Source organism: Engraulis encrasicolus, chromosome 7, assembly GCF_034702125.1.
Source record: "Engraulis encrasicolus isolate BLACKSEA-1 chromosome 7, IST_EnEncr_1.0, whole genome shotgun sequence".
In the NCBI taxonomy this organism is placed as follows: Eukaryota; Metazoa; Chordata; class Actinopteri; order Clupeiformes; family Engraulidae; genus Engraulis; species Engraulis encrasicolus.
The window spans coordinates 34,202,434-34,219,674 of NC_085863.1; the positions used below are offsets into that span (position 1 = coordinate 34,202,434).

Sequence of the window (17,241 nt, forward strand, 5' to 3'; positions counted from 1 at the left end):
AACGGAGGGCATATCTCCGGGGATGAGACTGTGCCAGGCTAAAAGGGGGGTGGCCACAAAATGAACTGGGCAAGAGATTCACAAGAAATGATGGGAGTGGTGTCTGTTTGTCAAGCATTCGAGGGACGCATAGACGCAGCGGGCCGGAGTACGTGTATGGTGCATTCCAAACACAATTTCGCTGTCAAAATTAATGTCAATGACAATAAAAGCTCTTGATTGTTGACACAGCATTCCAAACTCATAACCACGCACGCACGCACGCACGCACGCACGCACGCACGCACGCACGCACGCACACACACACACACACACAGCTGAAGCATGCCCGTGCCGTCTTACCCATCCTTGGTGAGGAAGGTCATGGGGGGCATGGGGTTGAGCATCTCCAGCTTGCCCACGGTCCAGCTGGGGCGGTAGATGCACTCGTCAGGCAGCTTGATGGGCGGCAGGCACTGGCTGGGGAGCGCCTTGAGCGGCGCAAACATGGAGCAGCCCACAAACGCCTGGCACAACTCCGGCTTGTAGACGAAGGAGAAGTCCTGCAGGAGATGGGGGGGGGAGAGAGAGAGAGAGAGAGAGAGAGAGAGAGAGAGAGAGAGAGAGTGAGAGAGAGAGAGAGACAGAGAGACAGAGAGACAGAGAGAGAGATAGAGACGGAGAGAGGGAGAGATGGAGAGGGAGAGACGGAGAGAGGGAGAGAGGGAGAGAGGGAGAGACGGAGAGAGGGAGAGAGAGTGAGAGCGAGCGAGAGAGCGAAGGATGGGGAGAAGGGAGAGAGAGCCAGACAGGCAAAAAGGCAAAAGGCGATTACATCTGTGCATATGAAGAAAGTGACAATAAAAGCTGACTTGACTTAACTACTTTGCAGTTTGCAGTGCAATTTTGCATTGGGACTGCACAAGTTGCTAACTAGTTAACAGCTATTCTTTCTAAGAAGCACAACTCAGGGGTGCATTTCTGGAAAGCGAGGTTGCTAACTATGTTAGCTACTTTGTTGGCTGCAATGCAGTTTCCCACTGGCAACTACCGAAGTTGCTCACTGCTAACAACTACGCTTTCCAGAAATGGAGCCCAGATCCGGTGTGACTTGGATGTGCAGCACTCCCAAGCCTTTGAGCTTGACCTTTGAGCTTACCTTGATCTCGGAGGGCTTGGGGCTGCAGAAGCTCTCCTCCACCTCCATCTTGAACTGGCCCCCGAGGGCGGCGGCCCCGTCCAGCGAGGTCATGCCGGCGCCGGGGTCCATGCCACCGTACGGGTCCTTACTGCTCATGTTCATGGGGGAGAAGCCCATGATGTGCTGCTCCAGGGAGGGGGGCGTCGGGAACATCTGGTGCAGGTCGGCAGAGCCTGGGGAGGGAGGGAAGGGGAGGGAGGAAGAAGGAAAGAAAGGGAGAAGGAAAGAAAGAAAGAAAGAAAGAAAGAAAGAAAGAAAGAAAGAAAGAAAGAAAGAAAGAAAGAAAGAAAGAAAGAAAGAAAGAAAGAAAGAAAGAAAGAAAGAAAGAGAGAAAGAAAGAAAAGAGGAAAGAAAAAAAGATGAAGGGCAGACAAAAAGATGGGAGGGAGAACATTTAAATTAGGAGAATGTAAACACAGCCAACTTGACACTTGTCATTTTGTGGTAGCCAGCATCATTCTTGATAAAATATTCTGTGAACTCCCCATGCCCTTGCATAAACTTGTAGTTATTCCTTATCCATTGTCCCCCTAGAGTCCATGACCTGACGCCTGCTGACCAATGTTACATTTATCAGCGGTCAATCAATTGAACCTGCATATCCTGCAACTGACATAAGCTTCTCAATTACAATATGTTACACTGCAGCCGCATGCACAGTGCCAAAGTACATTATATGTTCAAGGTGCTTTGTGTATAATCAACCCTAACCTAGACACACGCATGCATCCGATCAGATTTGCCAGAATGTACTTTTTTTTTGAGAAGCAGGTTCTCCATACATGCATGCACCGCAAAGATATATGACTCCATTAGTGTAATTGTTTACGAGTGAAAGTCAAACTCCGCAATGCCAACACTCTTTTTAATACGTCGCTCGTTAGGGCACACATGCTTTTGGGCGGCTCGTCATAGGGGACCAGGAGAGAATGAGAGAGGGGGAAAGAGAGAGAAGGGGAATAGAGGAAGAGGGAGGGAGGGAGAGAAAAAGAGAGGGGAAAGAGAGAGAGAAGGGGAATATATATAGAGAGAGGGGAGAGAGAGAGGGGGAAGAGAGAGGGCAAAGAGAGCGTGAGAGGCTGTGTGGGGACAAGGTTGCTGCATGTACTTAGCGCAGCCTTGCTTCAGAGAACTCCCCTTTTAAAAGAGCAGCTCAAAGTTTGTTTTGAAATAATTAACGAGGCTGCGAAGGGCACAGAGGGAAGAGCTCCATTGTACTGTGTAATCTGTTTTCCCTGGTGAGAGTGATCATAAAGGACTCGCGCGCAGAGTTATTAAAAATAATGGAAGATTTATAAAAATTTAAAAAAAGAGAGAGCGGGAGAGATTGTGAGAGACAAGAGGAGAGGAAGAGGGAGAGAAAGTGAATGATGAGATGGAGCTCAAGAAGGAGAAGAAGTGACAGAGATGGAGAACAAAGCAAATGACAGAAGACGAATAAGAGGCAGATAGACAGGATGAGAGAGAAAAGAACCAGAGAAGAAAGAAAGAAAGAAAGACAGAAAGAAAGAAAGAAAGAAAGAAAGAAAGAAAGAAAGAAAGAAAGAAAGAAAGAAAGAAAGAAAGAAAGAAAGAAAGAAAGAAAGAAAGAAAGAGTGACAGATGGAGAGTAAGGCAGATGACGGAAAGGGAAAAAGACCATGAAAAACAAAAGGAGAGACGAAATAAAGAAAGAAAAGAAAGAAAAGAAAGACGAAAAGAAATAGAAAAGGGAAAAAAGGAAAAAAGAAAAGAACGCGAAGACTTACTGATGCAGGGCACAGGGTCTAGTGTGGCCGGTTTGGGCTCCTTGGCGCCAAACTTGTCGTCGGTCCCGTTGAGGCCGCTGCGTTGTCTGGCACCCGGCTGCAGAAGAGAACATGCACACACATCAAATGAAATCGCACCACACAAAGCCCATTTGTAGTGGGGAGGGAAAAAAGCAATTAATTATACTTTTAAGGGCCGCAAGAGGCATGAAAAAAGGGGGAGAGAGAAAAAAATGACCGGAAACTGTTAGACGTGCATGGTGGTAGTGGGTAGGGTGTTCGTGTAATTGTGTGTGCGCGTGCGTATGGGGGGTACAGAGGAATTAAGGACAGTTTACAAAAAAAATCCCCCACAAGCAAGCTGCCAAGGCATGGCATTTAATGAGAAGCCCTTTTTGGATGGATTAAAACGGGAGCTTGATCTGAGAAGGGGAGCCCCTCACATCACAGTCACTCCTCCACACTGACGCTGCACTGGCCCCTTTTAAACTGCCCCCCTTCCCCACTCTCACACCCCCTGCCTACAACCAGAGAGGAGAGCCAACCTCTTCTGCTAAAGCCCCTACTCATGCCAGCCCTGCCAAGGCAAGAGGCCCATTCATGCCAGCCTGGCAGCACAGGGCAAGGACAGCCCTGGTGGAGGAGGAGAGAACAGCTATGCACATCGCACACAACACAACATGCCCACTGTGGCTCAGGTATAGAACTGTGCAGGAATGCACTATATGATAGCAGGGGGACCGTTTTCATTATATTATATTATTGCAGGGGTGGGGAACCGTTTTCATTGGAAGGGCCACTTCAAATTCCTCCAAGGGCCGTAAAAGTCCTCCAAGGGCCGTACTATGAACACAAACCAGGATTTCCCCCTGCGGCTTTGGCCTATATTGAAGACGACTACCTTTACGACATACCCCAACCTTTACTAGGTCCCCCGAAATAAAATTGTATTGCAAATGTAATTTCTAGATTCCTTTACAAAACGTCATATTTCATGTGGAGCTGCATGACATTAAAATGATATATCGGGGGTCAGATAAGACTGCTTCAAGGGCTGTGAACGGACCTCGAGACATACTGTAGGTTCCCCAACCCTGTATAGGAATGCTTTTACATTATAGGCTAATACACCCTTTCATCCAAGCAGACTTACTTGTCATTTAGGTAAAGGGTATTGTTTACAGTTGAGGGAGCAATGTGGCATTAAGTGGCGTACTCAGGGACACTTCAGCCATGGATGCATTTGCATTCGAACCTGCAAACTTCCAATTTTTAACCCCACTCTGGGTTATATCTTCTGGCTTCACTGTAGGGAGGTTAATGCTAACAGCCTCCTATGTGTTTCCATGAAAGGTTATTATTATAATTCAAGCAAACTGAATGAAAGCTGTGTACGAGTGTGTATGATCATGTGACCCTAAATGCTATTGCCATGCTAGTGGATTGGGAAGCTGTGGAATGTGGTATAGAGGAGCATGGGATGGATGAGAGTGGAGGACGTTCTGACCGTGCCGAGCTCGTCCTCGTCCGAGTTGAAGAGGTTGTCCAGATCGTTCATGGAGACCGCCAGGTCGTTTTCGTGGATCAGGCTGGCCGGGGCAGTGCGGCCGGGGGGAGCGGCACGCTGACCATCTGAAACACACACAGAGAAGAAGAGGAAGCATTAACACACACTTATATTAACACACTGGCCTGCTGAAACACACACACCACTTGAAGCATACACTCAAATTAACACGCTGACCATCGCGCACGCACGCTCGCACATACACAAGCATTAAAACACTCAAATTAACAAGCTTGACGTCACATGAACGTAGACACACGCACACACACACGCAAGCATTAAAACAATCAAATTAACACGCTAGCCATCACAGAAGCGCACACACACACTTGGATTAAATTCCTTACAACTAACACAGATGTTTACAGAAGCTAATGAGCGCAGATTCTGTGAGAGCCTAAGCCAACCAAAATGCTTTTACATCCTCTCCTTAATAGCACACTCTCTTCTCTACCCCTGCCAGGAGATCGCGATCACTGGACAAAGTAATCCCAGGCGTGCTCAAGTATTAAGCAATGAAAAGGGCTGACTAGTATATCAGGCACACACGCACGGGGGGAGAAGCGTTGCGCTTTCCAAGCCCTGGCTCTTTCAACGAGAACATCCCTCACATACGTAGTCCACAGGCTGCCACAAAAGATGATCGGCATTTGAAAACAAACAGCTTTTCATTAAGTGCTTAGCAGCACGCTAGCTAGCGCTTGACAATAGTGGGATGGCTGCCCTGACCTCTTCCCCCTCAACCCCTCTGCTCTCTCTCTTCTCTCGTGTGTGTAATACTGAATCTCAATGAAGAGTGTTTTAAGATAAGCCCCCTGAAGTCCAAGAGATGAGAGAGTGTACAGTTCTTGAGTTGTGAGGCGTGTTTTTTTTTCCTTCATGTAGGAAAAGCACAAGCACTCCAGGATATTTTGCAGACAAAATACCCAGGAGAATGTCTCTTTTTCCCTTTCTTTTTTTGGAAAAGAGAAAGAATGTAGGTTCTCACCATCTGAGGGTCCAGCTCCACCGTCTTCTCCCTGAGAGAGAAAAAAAGAAAGCAAAAGATCAAGTGATTAGCTCTTGTCCGCTTGCATGTACAAACACAGCAATACCCAAAGGAAGGAATGCACAAAAAGTACAAACAAAACTCACAATCCATCAGATATTTTTGTCATTTTAAAAAGGCTGGCTAGAGCAACCTTGTAAAATGAAATGAACACTTTTTTTCCCCATCAAATGCTTTGGTCGAAAAACTCCCTGATACCTTATTAATCAATGCATAACCATACATTAAACAGAATTGTTGAGTTCAAGTCTCCATCAAGCTTTCAAAAGCACATCAGTGCTTCGCTTTGTTAATCTTTATTCATAAAAAAGGACAAAATGAACTAAAACCAGTCCGCTCTGTTAGTGTTTTGGGATGTAAAAACGATCCGTCCCATCTGTATCATCAGCACACTTACGAAACGGGCTGGAGGAAAACAAGACCCGGCGTACAGTCAAGTGGTCCTTCAATTAGAGGCCATCAGACAAACAGAGGGAGGGAAGAACAGTCTTATTAAGAAGACTGCAGTCTCTGAATCTCGCAATACAGATACATGCAGAGGCGTGGGGACGCGCCCACACACACACACGCAGGCACGCACACACACACACAGCAGTGAGAGGGAATGCCATGTTCCAGCCATTGATTTCATTGTGCCTGGGGGCATTATCAGTTTGAGAGGATTTTAATCTGTTTGTCCATACAGGGCTCCAGTAGAAGGCAGTAGAAAAGGGGGGAGTGTGAGGGAGAGAGACAAGACAAGTGCAGAAAAGCACTAATGATGCTGTCTTCATAGGAAACAGCAGCGGCAGAGAGATAACAAAGAAAGCACATCTTTGTTACGCATCTGCTTACCATCTTTCTCTGCGCGCTTGTTTATGTCCAATATCACAAGTAGTTTGGGGTAAAAGGGTCTATTAAGTGGAATGTAATGCAACATGCTGTTGGATGTAGTGCAGCTCAGAGGCCAATTATCGGGCTGGTGTACAGCCAGAGACCTGGTTTACACAAGTCTACAGTCACACAGGAATACTACCGCTACTTATTTGTTGTGTGACATTTGCTCCTAGCTCCACTTGTGGCTTACAGCAGCCCTTTAGCGTTTGGGTGTGCATTGTTAAAGCACCCTCGAGCCCATCCCTTAACAGCCACAGTCTGCCTTGACCAGCCTCCCAAGCTGTGATAACGGTCATTTTATTCAGCAAAAAGAGGTTTTAGATTTTAGTTGCAGAAGAGAAAAGTGTAAACTTTAAATCAAACTCAAGCAGTGGGAATTGGGGAGGGCGATTACAAAAACTCCAGGTGCAACATGATCTCTCAGAATTCCTCAGCACTTCCGCGAGTCCACCACCGAAAACAGTTCCTGTGACTAGGGCACGGAATTTTGCCAAAAATCTGGGAAACCGACCCAGATTTTGTGTCCCAAAGATCCGTGTCTAGTCCACGAGAATCTGAGAGTTGGAACATGAGATACCCAGGAAGAAAACACGTGCTGGCTTGGGGCTACGCAAGTCACGCTCTTTCAGGAATGGATTTCAGCATTGCTGCATGTACAGTAGACTGGTTCTGGACAGGTCACAGAAGCATAAACAGCCACTGGACTGGCTGTCTACCATCTCATTTGCCAGCTACAGAGCACCGGAGTGGCCTCAAGGCCTCAATTACGGTGCAAGTCTGTGGTGTCTAAAAATCAAATGATCAGCCACTGCAGACATTTTTTTCCTTCTCCTCATAAGAAAATAGAAAGTGACATCCGTTCCTCGACTGAGCAGCCTGTAACCCTTTAGCCTTGATGGTGGCTGAGAAGTCTTTGTGACTGGGTGTCTTTCTCTTTTTACCGCCATGCGTGTACAAAGTCCCCGGCTTCACACATCTAGGTCAACAGTATTCACGCACGCCCGGTGCGCACTTTCAGAGTGGCTGCCTTGGTGAGCCATTAAGTAGTGTGTAGAAATGTAGAAGAAGAAAAAAAAAACGCCCACACACGCCAGACACGGCACCTGGCATTGAAAGAAAAAAAGGCCTTTGCCCCCCCATATCTGTTGAGCAAAGGTGCACCGTTAAGTGTGGATGAGTAGTTTAAAAAAAAAGCTGAAGAAGTCTCATCACAGGAGTGTTTCTATTAGTCATCCTCAGCCAAGGATATCCCACTGCCTTCATCGGCATATAATACAGTTTGACTAAAATCTGGTTTAAAAAAAAATGAAGAGAAAGTTGGATAACTACAGGTGGCAACAGGTGGCCAAGATATTGTGGAGGGAAAAAAAGAGATCAAGAGTACGAGAGATGTGAAAAACTGTGAATGAGAAATGTGTGTGAGAGAGAGAGAGCGAAAGCAAAAGACAGTGTGTGAAAAAAGAAGAAGCACGAGAGAGAGAACGAGAGAACCTAGCTGCAGAACAGCGAAAAAGTGACTCGGGAGTCGGGACACCCTGGATTGAGCAGCTAAATGCTGATGCCAGCTAAACTGGGACAGAGTGAGTGTGGTGGCCAAAATAAGGTGCCAGACTTGTGACCCGCCTTTAGGCTTTTACTCAGCTCACGAGAGAGCGTGCGCAAATTAGCAACTAGGGACCCCATGAATTAAGCAGCTAACGCCCGCAAACATGGCAGCTAGGCTGGAGCGGCATTAGGGTGTGTGTGTGTGTGTGTGTGTGTGTGTGTGTGTGTGTGTGTGTGTGTGTGTGTGTGTGTGTGTGTGTGTGTGTGTGTGTGTGTGTGCGTGCGTGCGTGCGTGCGTGCGTGCGTGCGTGCGCCAGGCTTGTGTTACTCACCTTGTTCCTCTTGCCCGGCTCGCGCTCACGGCCCGACTTGTCCTTGCGCTCGTTGGGGAAGAAGAACTTGACGTCGCCGTCCTCGAAGGCGTAGGGGTCCACCTCGGGCTCCAGGTCGCCGTCCGAGAGGCCGGCCGACGCCAGGTACTTGTTGCTCTTCGCGACGTACATCTGCACGCGCTCCTCCGACACCTTCAGCGCACGCTTGGACGTGGCCATCAGTCTGGGGAGAGCGGGGGGGGGACGGACACACAAACAATTAGTCTGAGGGGAAAACACACTACAAGCAAGCATCAAAACAAGCATCAGTTTGAGGAAAACGCACAAACACACACACTCACATCAGTCAGAGGAAAACACACACAAACACAGAAACATTGGACGCATACAGGTGTTTCAAAGCCATGGCAGTTGCTATGCAGAATATTACATCAAAGAATGATTGAAGGTGGATCTGGTAATTAGCCTGGTTAATAAATTTATCATTTCCCAAAGAATATGTTTCAGTTACGTAACAAAAAAAGCCAGATATATGGCCTACTTATTCACGTAGTGTAGTACATTCAAATATCATATCACCAAGTAGTGCGTAACAAGACATGACTTTCCCCTGAATACAAGACTTGAGGATCGACGTCTGGTATCTTTATGCCCGTGTAGGTGCAAATGGGGCAGACAACAACATGACCTCCCTCAGGCCTGCTGGCTAGCCTGCTAGCTCTGGCCTGGCATTTGTTTTCCCCTCAGGACAGAGGTGTCAAATACCTCCAGGGGATGAGGCGGGCTGGCCAAGCGTGACCAACCTCCAGACACCCCCCACCCCCCTGGCCTGTACACACAGGCATGCACAAACAAACAGCAACACAGACAGACAGACAGACAGACAGAGACAGACAGACAGACAGACAGACAGACAGACAGACAGACAGACAGGCAGACAGGCAGACAGGCAGACAGAGGCGCGCACACACACACAGACACACAAACACACCAACTGTCTCACACACACACAAACTTGAGGACTGGGATCCTGATAAGCAGTGACTGTGCAAGTAAAACTGGCCAGAGATTAGTGTGGCGTTCAAAGAGCCGTCTGGCCCCGGGATTACAGCGCAGCGGGGCCGAGGAAGAGGTGGAGAGGAGAGGAGAAGAGGGGGAGAGGAGAGGTGAAGAGGTGGAGGGGGGAAAGAGAGCAGAGCAGGGCTGAGGAAGAGGTGAAGAGGAGAGGTGAAGAGGGGAGAGAAGAGGTGAAGAGGGGAGAGAAGAGGGGAGAGAAGAGGTGAAGAGGGGAGAGAAGAGGGGGAGGAGAGGTGAAGAAGGGGAAAGTGCAGAGCACAGCTGAGGAAGAGGCAGAGGCAGAGGTGAAGAGGGGAGAGGAGAACAGATGAGAGGAAGAGCACAAGAGGAGGTGAAGAGGGGAGACCAGGGGACAGCAGCAAGGCTGAGGAAAAGATGAAGAGGGAGGGGAGGACGAGGGGGGAAGAGGTGGAGAAAGGGTGGAGCAGGGGAAAGAGGAGGTGGGGGGAGAGGCGAAGAAGTGGAGAGGGGAGGAGCGGGGCTGAGGAAGAGGTGGAGAGCTGAAGAGGGGATAACGGAGAGGGGAGAGGTGAAGTAAAGAGAGGAGACTGGGGGCCAGAGACCAAGCAAAACACAGAGGAGAGGAGTGAAAGGAGAGGAGCAGAGGAGAGCAGGGGTGAGAAGAAGGGAGAAAGGCAGAGGAAGAGGATGGGGCAGAGGTGAAGATAAGAGGAGAGGCTGGAAGACAAAAACCAAAGAACACCCAGTGGGGTAAGGCGTGGAGAGGGGAGAAGAGAGTAGAAGAGAACTGGGGAGAGGAGAGGGGAGTAAGGATGAGGAAAAGATGAAGAGAAGAGAGTAGAAGAGAACTGGGGAGAGGAGAGGGGAGTAAGGATGAGGAAAAGATGAAGTGGAGGACAGGTGAAACAAAACACAGCGGAAGAGAAAAAGGAGAGGAAAGAGGAGGAGAGAAGAGGAGGAGGAATAAGGAAGAGGAGAAGAGAGGAGAGTGGAGGGCAGACACTACACAACACAGAGGGGTAAGGAAAGCAAGACGAGAGAGCACAGGTGAGAAGAGGGCAAAGCAGGGGAGAGGAGAGGAGAGGAGAGGAGGGCCGTGTCTTTCAGAGACCAGAGTGGAGGTGGTGTGATTGGGAGCAGAGGTGAGCCGGGCGGGCAGACAAGAAAACACAAACTCCTCCACGCCTTGTGTGGTCAGAGAAAGATGCACTGGCACCAGATTTGTGAACACAGCGTAAAAAGAAAAAAATCCTTCTTAGTCAAAATAAAAGGAGAAAAAACGTTCCCCACTTCCAGGAAACAATAGGGTACGTGCAGCATGGAAGTTGGCTCAGCTTTTTCTTTGGCAGCTAAAAACAAACAATCTTGTTTTTTTTTCTCCATGCGAAGAGACGTTTATTGGCCATTTTGTTACAGCTTTAAGTGCGGGGAACAGGACAGTGAGCATGCTAACAGGGCGTGTTGATTCTCCTAATGTCCAATCTCTTGGCCGCGAACCACAAAAAAATGGGCACACAGAGACATCAACATTCTGTGCTGGACTGCACACCAAACACAGTTCCGTTTTGTAAAGTCGCAGTAAACAAAGTAACCGTAGCACTGGTGAATAGTGAGACAGAGAGGACGACCGAGCCATAATGTCCACATGGGAAAAGACGCCTGCCTGTTGCATAATAGTTAGGGAAAGATATGGATATTTTGGGAAATCTGTGAACTAATTTCTTACCAATAGATTTTTTTACCATGTGTTCTTACAGGTGTCTGGACACACCTCACAATTTATCCACGGCCAAATCCAATGGGAATTTCCGTGACACCCCGTCAAAGTTGGGTGCACAGAAGGCCTATGTAAAAGGCAGATTGGGGGGAAAGGATGCATAATGGGTCATAACTTCTGAAGTAAACTACATACAGAGACAAATGAACACATTTTTTCATACATTACTGACCCAGTGAATTCAACTGATGGGTATTTTTGGACATTTGACCACATTTGAACCCCATTTTTGGTCAAAAACCGCAAAAATGGCTTTAAATGTGTAGAAATGTTCATTTTTTTAATAATATTTCCAAGTTGTGTCCGTTATCACCACTTGCTTTTCATTTCTCATTTACAGTATGGCATTATACTGTATATAGTCTGGGTTTGATTATTATATTGGTATTAAGCTGAAATAATAACCCAAAGTTTACCATTTTTAACCCTTTAATGTCCTAGACTGGAACCCGGAAAAAGGTTGCAGAAGGGGCCATAACTTCTGAAGTAAACTACATACAGAGACAAATTAACCCATTTGTCCATACAATAGTGACCCAGTGAATACAGTTGAGTGGTTGTTTTGGACATTTGACCACATTTAAACTGCGCTTTTGGTCAAAAAACTGCAAAAATGGCTTTAAAAGTGTAGAAATTCAGTCATATTTTCAAGTTTTATTGCATCCGTTTTCACCACTTGCTCTTTATTTCTCATTTACAGTATGACAATATACAGTATAAGGTATGGATTTGCTTATTTAATTGGTATTAAGCTGAAATAATACCCCAAAGTTTACATTTTGAACCCTTTAATGCTCTAGACTGGAGCCCGGAAAATGATAAAAATGTGTCAGAATGTGGGATGAGTTTGGAGGTAAACCACATATACACACAAATGAGCATATTTTCCCATACAATACTGATCCAAGAAATGAAACGGAGTGGTTTTTTTTTGTTTTTTTTAACTTTTGATCAATTTTTAAATGATCAAACTGTCATAGACGTCAGTGTGGTGGAGGTGTAATTGGGTGGGCGGTTGCTGGTCACTGGTAGCAGTTGGGGTGGGGGTGGGGGCTTGGTAAATTTCCTGTTTTTTTTCTTCTGAGAGCTACAGTATGTATCTCTGAAGTATATATCTGTATATTGGTACGATAGCTAGTTGGATCACTCTCTTTGGTAAATATGCCATTTGAGGGGAAAAAAAAGAAAACTAAGTTTCACTTCTGGCTGTTATTCCAGCTTTCTACAGTGGTTTGAATATACTACATATTAATTAAGATAAACATTTAACCTGATAGTTACACCATTCAGTTTGTCATTTTTATTTATGTGTCAAAATAAAATGATGTAATATGGCAATTCATGCCTTATCAAATCATACATAATTGAATCACTGCTAATAATAATAGCTTTCGTTGGAGATTTAAAAAAAATAAAAAAAAAATAAAAAAAAGTAGTCATCTCTGGAGGTTTACACTCTACGACCACTTAATTAGGTACACCTTGCTAGTGCTATGTCGGACCCCCTTTCGCTTACAGAACTGCTTTAACTGCCTTCAACGATACTCAGGTAGGCTGTGGCATTCCAGAATAGTTCAAGTGGTGCTAAAGCCCTTACGAAAATCGACCATGGTTTTACTTTAGTAAAGTAACCATGGTTTCTCTAAGTACCATAGAACCATAGTATTACAATGGCTCATGCATGTTTTTTTGGGGTAACCATGAAACTGTGGTTCCTGACTAACCATGGATAATGGTTATTCATGGTTTTCATGTTTTTTCCCAGCATGGTTTGTGTCTATGTTTTAACCATAGTCACAAACCATGCTCAATAAACCATGGTTAACTGTGGATTTCATGGTCACCCAAAAAAACGTTTTCATATCCGTGGTGTAATGGTTAGGGAGTTGGATTGAAGTTCACTAAGTTGCAGGTTCAAATCCCATCCTTCCCTCTCCCTACACCTTCATGACTGAAGTGTCCTTGAGCAAGGCACCTAAACCCACATTGCCCCAAGGACTGTCACCAATAGGCCTATGTGTGTTGGATAAAAAGCAGCAGCTAAGTGTAATTGTCCAATCTTATATTGACCAATGTTAGTGAGCCTATGTGAGTTATAGCCTCATTTTCCTGTTCTTAGCTGACTGTAGAGGCATCTGGTGTGGTTTTCTGCAAATGTAGCACATCAGCACAAGGTTCGACATGCTGTGCATTCAGAGGTGCTCTAATGTATGTGTTTCTGAAATACTCAAACCAAACCCATCTCCCTTGGATTTAGTGGTGCTCTGCTGTATCTGGTTAGCCTGGCACCCACCAACAAAGTGCTCTGAGCTGTAGATGAATTATGTGGAGTACAGAATAGGGTAAATGCTACTTTGGAATGCGGTTTCCTGTGGAGCAAGAGCAGGGAAGCTGACAGGAGGGGACAAAGGGGTCAATTGTCCTTGGCCCAGGGAGAGATGGGGCCAGAATTCGGTCTCCATTACATTGAATGTATTGAGTTGGGGGCACTTTCTGATGGCTTTGTCCTGGGCACAAAGCAGTCAGCGGCCACACACTCTGATGTTAGGTCCTCCAGTCTGACAAACTGGGATGGTAGTCTGTGATCCAGTTTACCAGGTCAAGCCACAACCCCACCCCCAGCAGTTAATAGTCGTGTTTGCAATTCCGCAGATATTTGCATGATCACAATGAGATCTGCATGGTCTTAGAAAGGTGGGGTTGAATGCTTGGCAAAAAAGGTGGACAGAAATATCTAATGTGACTTCCCAAGACATAAAAAGCTGCTTCATGAAGCAGTGAGTGAACTTCGTCACAAACATGTGGACTGGACACTCAATTCACGTCAACTAGATGACTGCCAATCAGGGCAGATTACTGACGACATGGTGGCTGCACAAGTAGCAAAGCCAGCAGTCTGGCTAGAAACCGGCTAGCAGCCACACTCCAAGCAGCTTCATGAGCTGAAGAGACTACACAGGACTGCCACTTTTCCATAGAGTGCAGATCCGTCTGGACGCCGGTGCAAGGAGAAAGGAAACTGGCCACGATGCCAAAAACAATAAAAGCTGCCCCCTCCAAGAGTACCTGAAAACACCAAATGCTGCCTATAGGCATGAACGGCCATCCGGGTACTTTGCTAGTAAATGTGCGTTACGCCCCTTTATGGGGGAAATCAAACCGAATGTCTCATCAACTTACATGCTACATCGGCTAGCCTATATGAACACAGTCCATGCTTCTCCACGGCTGTTTGGCTATATTATTTCAACAGCCGGCAACACGGCATGTTGCGCGTGAACAACGCTAGTCTACAGGTCCTTATCTTTCGTTTATGAAACCCCAACACCAATTGACTTGCATTGGCTGTTTTCCCCCAAAAAAGGGCGTAACGCACATGGAAAACGTCACGCCGTTCAAGGGTATTGGTGCCTAGCAGTCACAAGATGAGCCCTGTCACAGCAGATTGCTATTAGGTTCTGTGGCCTGTTGTTAGTGGGTAGACATCAAGTCAATTTTCAGAAAATCCCCCTCAGGGACAGGTTCTTGAGAGCAGGGGCGCCACCAGAAATTTTGGGCCCTATGAAAGATTCGAATTTTGGGCCCCTTAAGGTAGCCTGGGCGAATAGCCGACTGTTGACTCCGTCAATCAGTCTGGCAAAAGCCATGAGGAATCCGTCTCCGTGGACGATGGGAGATGGTCTGATCTTACTCTATCATTTAAATTAATTGAAGTTCCAAACTCAAATTAAAACCCATATTGTGCTTTATTAGTATGCCTGTTACGTTATAGCGTCGCAAAAGCATACAAATAACAAAACGAAAGTGTGAATATAGTTACCTTAACCAATCAGTAACTGAGGTCGCGGGTGAGTTCTACGTCACCACTCAACTGTTTGCTGATTGGCGAAACACTGAGAGAACCGAGCTCGAGGCTTTTGCCAGACGATGTGCGGAGCCAAAATCTTTGGGTGGAGTACATGGATGGCGTCGCCAGGCTACCCTTAAGGGCCCCTCTTAGTGCTTTAGGGCCCTCTTGTCAGTGCTTGGGTCCCTCTGAATATGTAACATCTTTACCCCCCTAGCGGCACCCATGCTTGAGAGGATGTACAAATGTTAAATCCAACAGCTATGATGTCTAACTTGCTATCAGACAACTATACTCCAGAAACACACAGGTTTCGAAAATATATAGGCCTACGCAGTGAGAATTTGCCCGGCACTAACCCCATTTTTGGGCCCTTGGCACAGATGAACACAGATTTTCCATACAATATTGACCCAAGAAACGACATGAGGTGGTTGTTTTTCACTTTTGGCAACACTTGCACAGCATTTCTGGACAAAATAAGTAATAAATGGCCTAAAATGTGTCCAAAAACATCACCACCCTTTCATTGTTTCCTATGTTATTGAGTGCTTTTTTTCTTCCACCTCTTAATTTATCATGTACCCAATCAATTTGTTTATTGTATTGGGTATTAATCTGAAACAGAATGTCACTTAAGTGAATCTTTTGCATCAAACCTGAAAAGCCAAAATAGGCCTATAAAGTGGACTTACACTGATGAAATTCTTAATTCGAACGAATGAAAAGACGGTTGATTTTCAACACATTTTAGGCTGTTTTGTCCTGGAATTCAGTTTAAATGTGGTCAAATGTCAAAACCAACCACTCCATTTCATTTATTGGGTCAGTATTGTGTGGAAAAATATACTTATTTGTGTCTGCATGCCTTTTACTTCCAAACTCATCCCACATTCTGACACATTTTTATCATTTTCCGGGCTCCAGTCTAGGGCATTAACCCTATCCAGACCGGGCTTTTTTGGCATACCTGGGACCGGGGGGGGCTCTTTTGACCCCCCCCCCCTCATAACTTAGGAACCGAATGGCGTATGACCACCAAACTTGGAGGGGATGATCTTCAGCCAAAGATCTATGAATGACATCAGTTTGGTGTCATTATTGGATATTATGACGTCATTATGACATAATTTCCTGATTTTATTGCCCAAAATGTCACCTTAATGTATTTTCCATCTAACTTGGGTAATGCATATCAATTTTGGTTATTATGTGCATCAGACCACTTCAAATGTTCACAAGGGTGTCTGATGCTAATGAAAATGTAAAAAAATATGAAAAGTGATGATGATGAGACTTAGATCAGTGATTTTTGGGCAGGTGTACCCGTCAGAAAACCGTTGCCATGGCAACAATAAAAATGATAGACCTAATCTTTTGGTATCACATTGTAGCCAACTTCATTGTAGGAAAAGTCACAAAGTTTCGTAGTCATACCTTTAGTCATTCGAGAGTTATACAACATCAAAGTTGGTGCGGGCACTTTTACCCCCCCCCCCCTCGGTCTGGATAGGGTTAAAGGGTTAAAAATGTAAACTTTGGGGTATTATTTCAGCTTAATACCAATTAAATAAGCAAATCCATACCTTATACTGTATATTGTCATACTGTAAATGAGAAATAAAGAGCAAGTGGTGAAAACGGATGCAATAAAACTTGAAAATATGACTGAATTTCTACACTTTTGAAGCCATTTTTGCAGTTTTTTGACCAAAAGCGCAGTTTAAATGTGGTCAAATGTTCAAAACAACCACTCAACTGTATTCACTGGGTCACTATTGTATGGACAAATGTGTTAATTTGTCTCTGTATGTAGTTTACTTCAGAAGTTATGGCCCCTTCTGCAACCTTTTTCCGGGTTCCAGTCTAGGACATTAAAGGGTTAAAAATTGTAAACTTTGGGTTATTATTTCAGCTTAATACCAATAGAATAATCAAACCCAGACTATATACAGTAATGTCATACTGTAAATGAGAAATGAAGAGCAAGTGGTGATAACGGACACAACTTGGAAATATGATTAAAAAAATGAATATTTCTACACATTTAAGGCCATTTTTTGCGGTTTTTAACCAAAAACGGGGTTCAAATGTGGTCAAATGTCCAAAAATACCCCTCAATTGAATTCACTGGGTTATTAATGTATGGAAAAAATGTGTCCATTTGTCTCTGTATGTACTTTACTTCAGAAGTTATGACCCATTATGCATCCTTTCCCCCCAATCTGCCGTGTTCCAATTTTTACATAGGCCTTCTGTGCACCCCAACTTTGACGGGGTGTC

The 17,241-nt window shown here is 45.5% G+C and overlaps 1 protein-coding gene across 1 annotated transcript in view; it reads right to left on the bottom strand.

Moving 5' to 3' along the window:
* med13a (mediator complex subunit 13a) overlaps positions 1 to 17,241 on the bottom strand; it is a 109,751-nt gene that overhangs the window by 28,403 nt on the left and 64,107 nt on the right. The window contains exons 10-15 of the mRNA XM_063203291.1: positions 8,297 to 8,519; positions 5,484 to 5,514; positions 4,436 to 4,560; positions 2,929 to 3,025; positions 1,139 to 1,353; positions 343 to 542 (exon numbers count right to left, since the gene is read on the bottom strand). Of these exons, the coding sequence (XP_063059361.1) occupies positions 343 to 542; positions 1,139 to 1,353; positions 2,929 to 3,025; positions 4,436 to 4,560; positions 5,484 to 5,514; positions 8,297 to 8,519 (891 nt within the window). The remainder of the gene's footprint in view (positions 1 to 342; positions 543 to 1,138; positions 1,354 to 2,928; positions 3,026 to 4,435; positions 4,561 to 5,483; positions 5,515 to 8,296; positions 8,520 to 17,241) is intronic.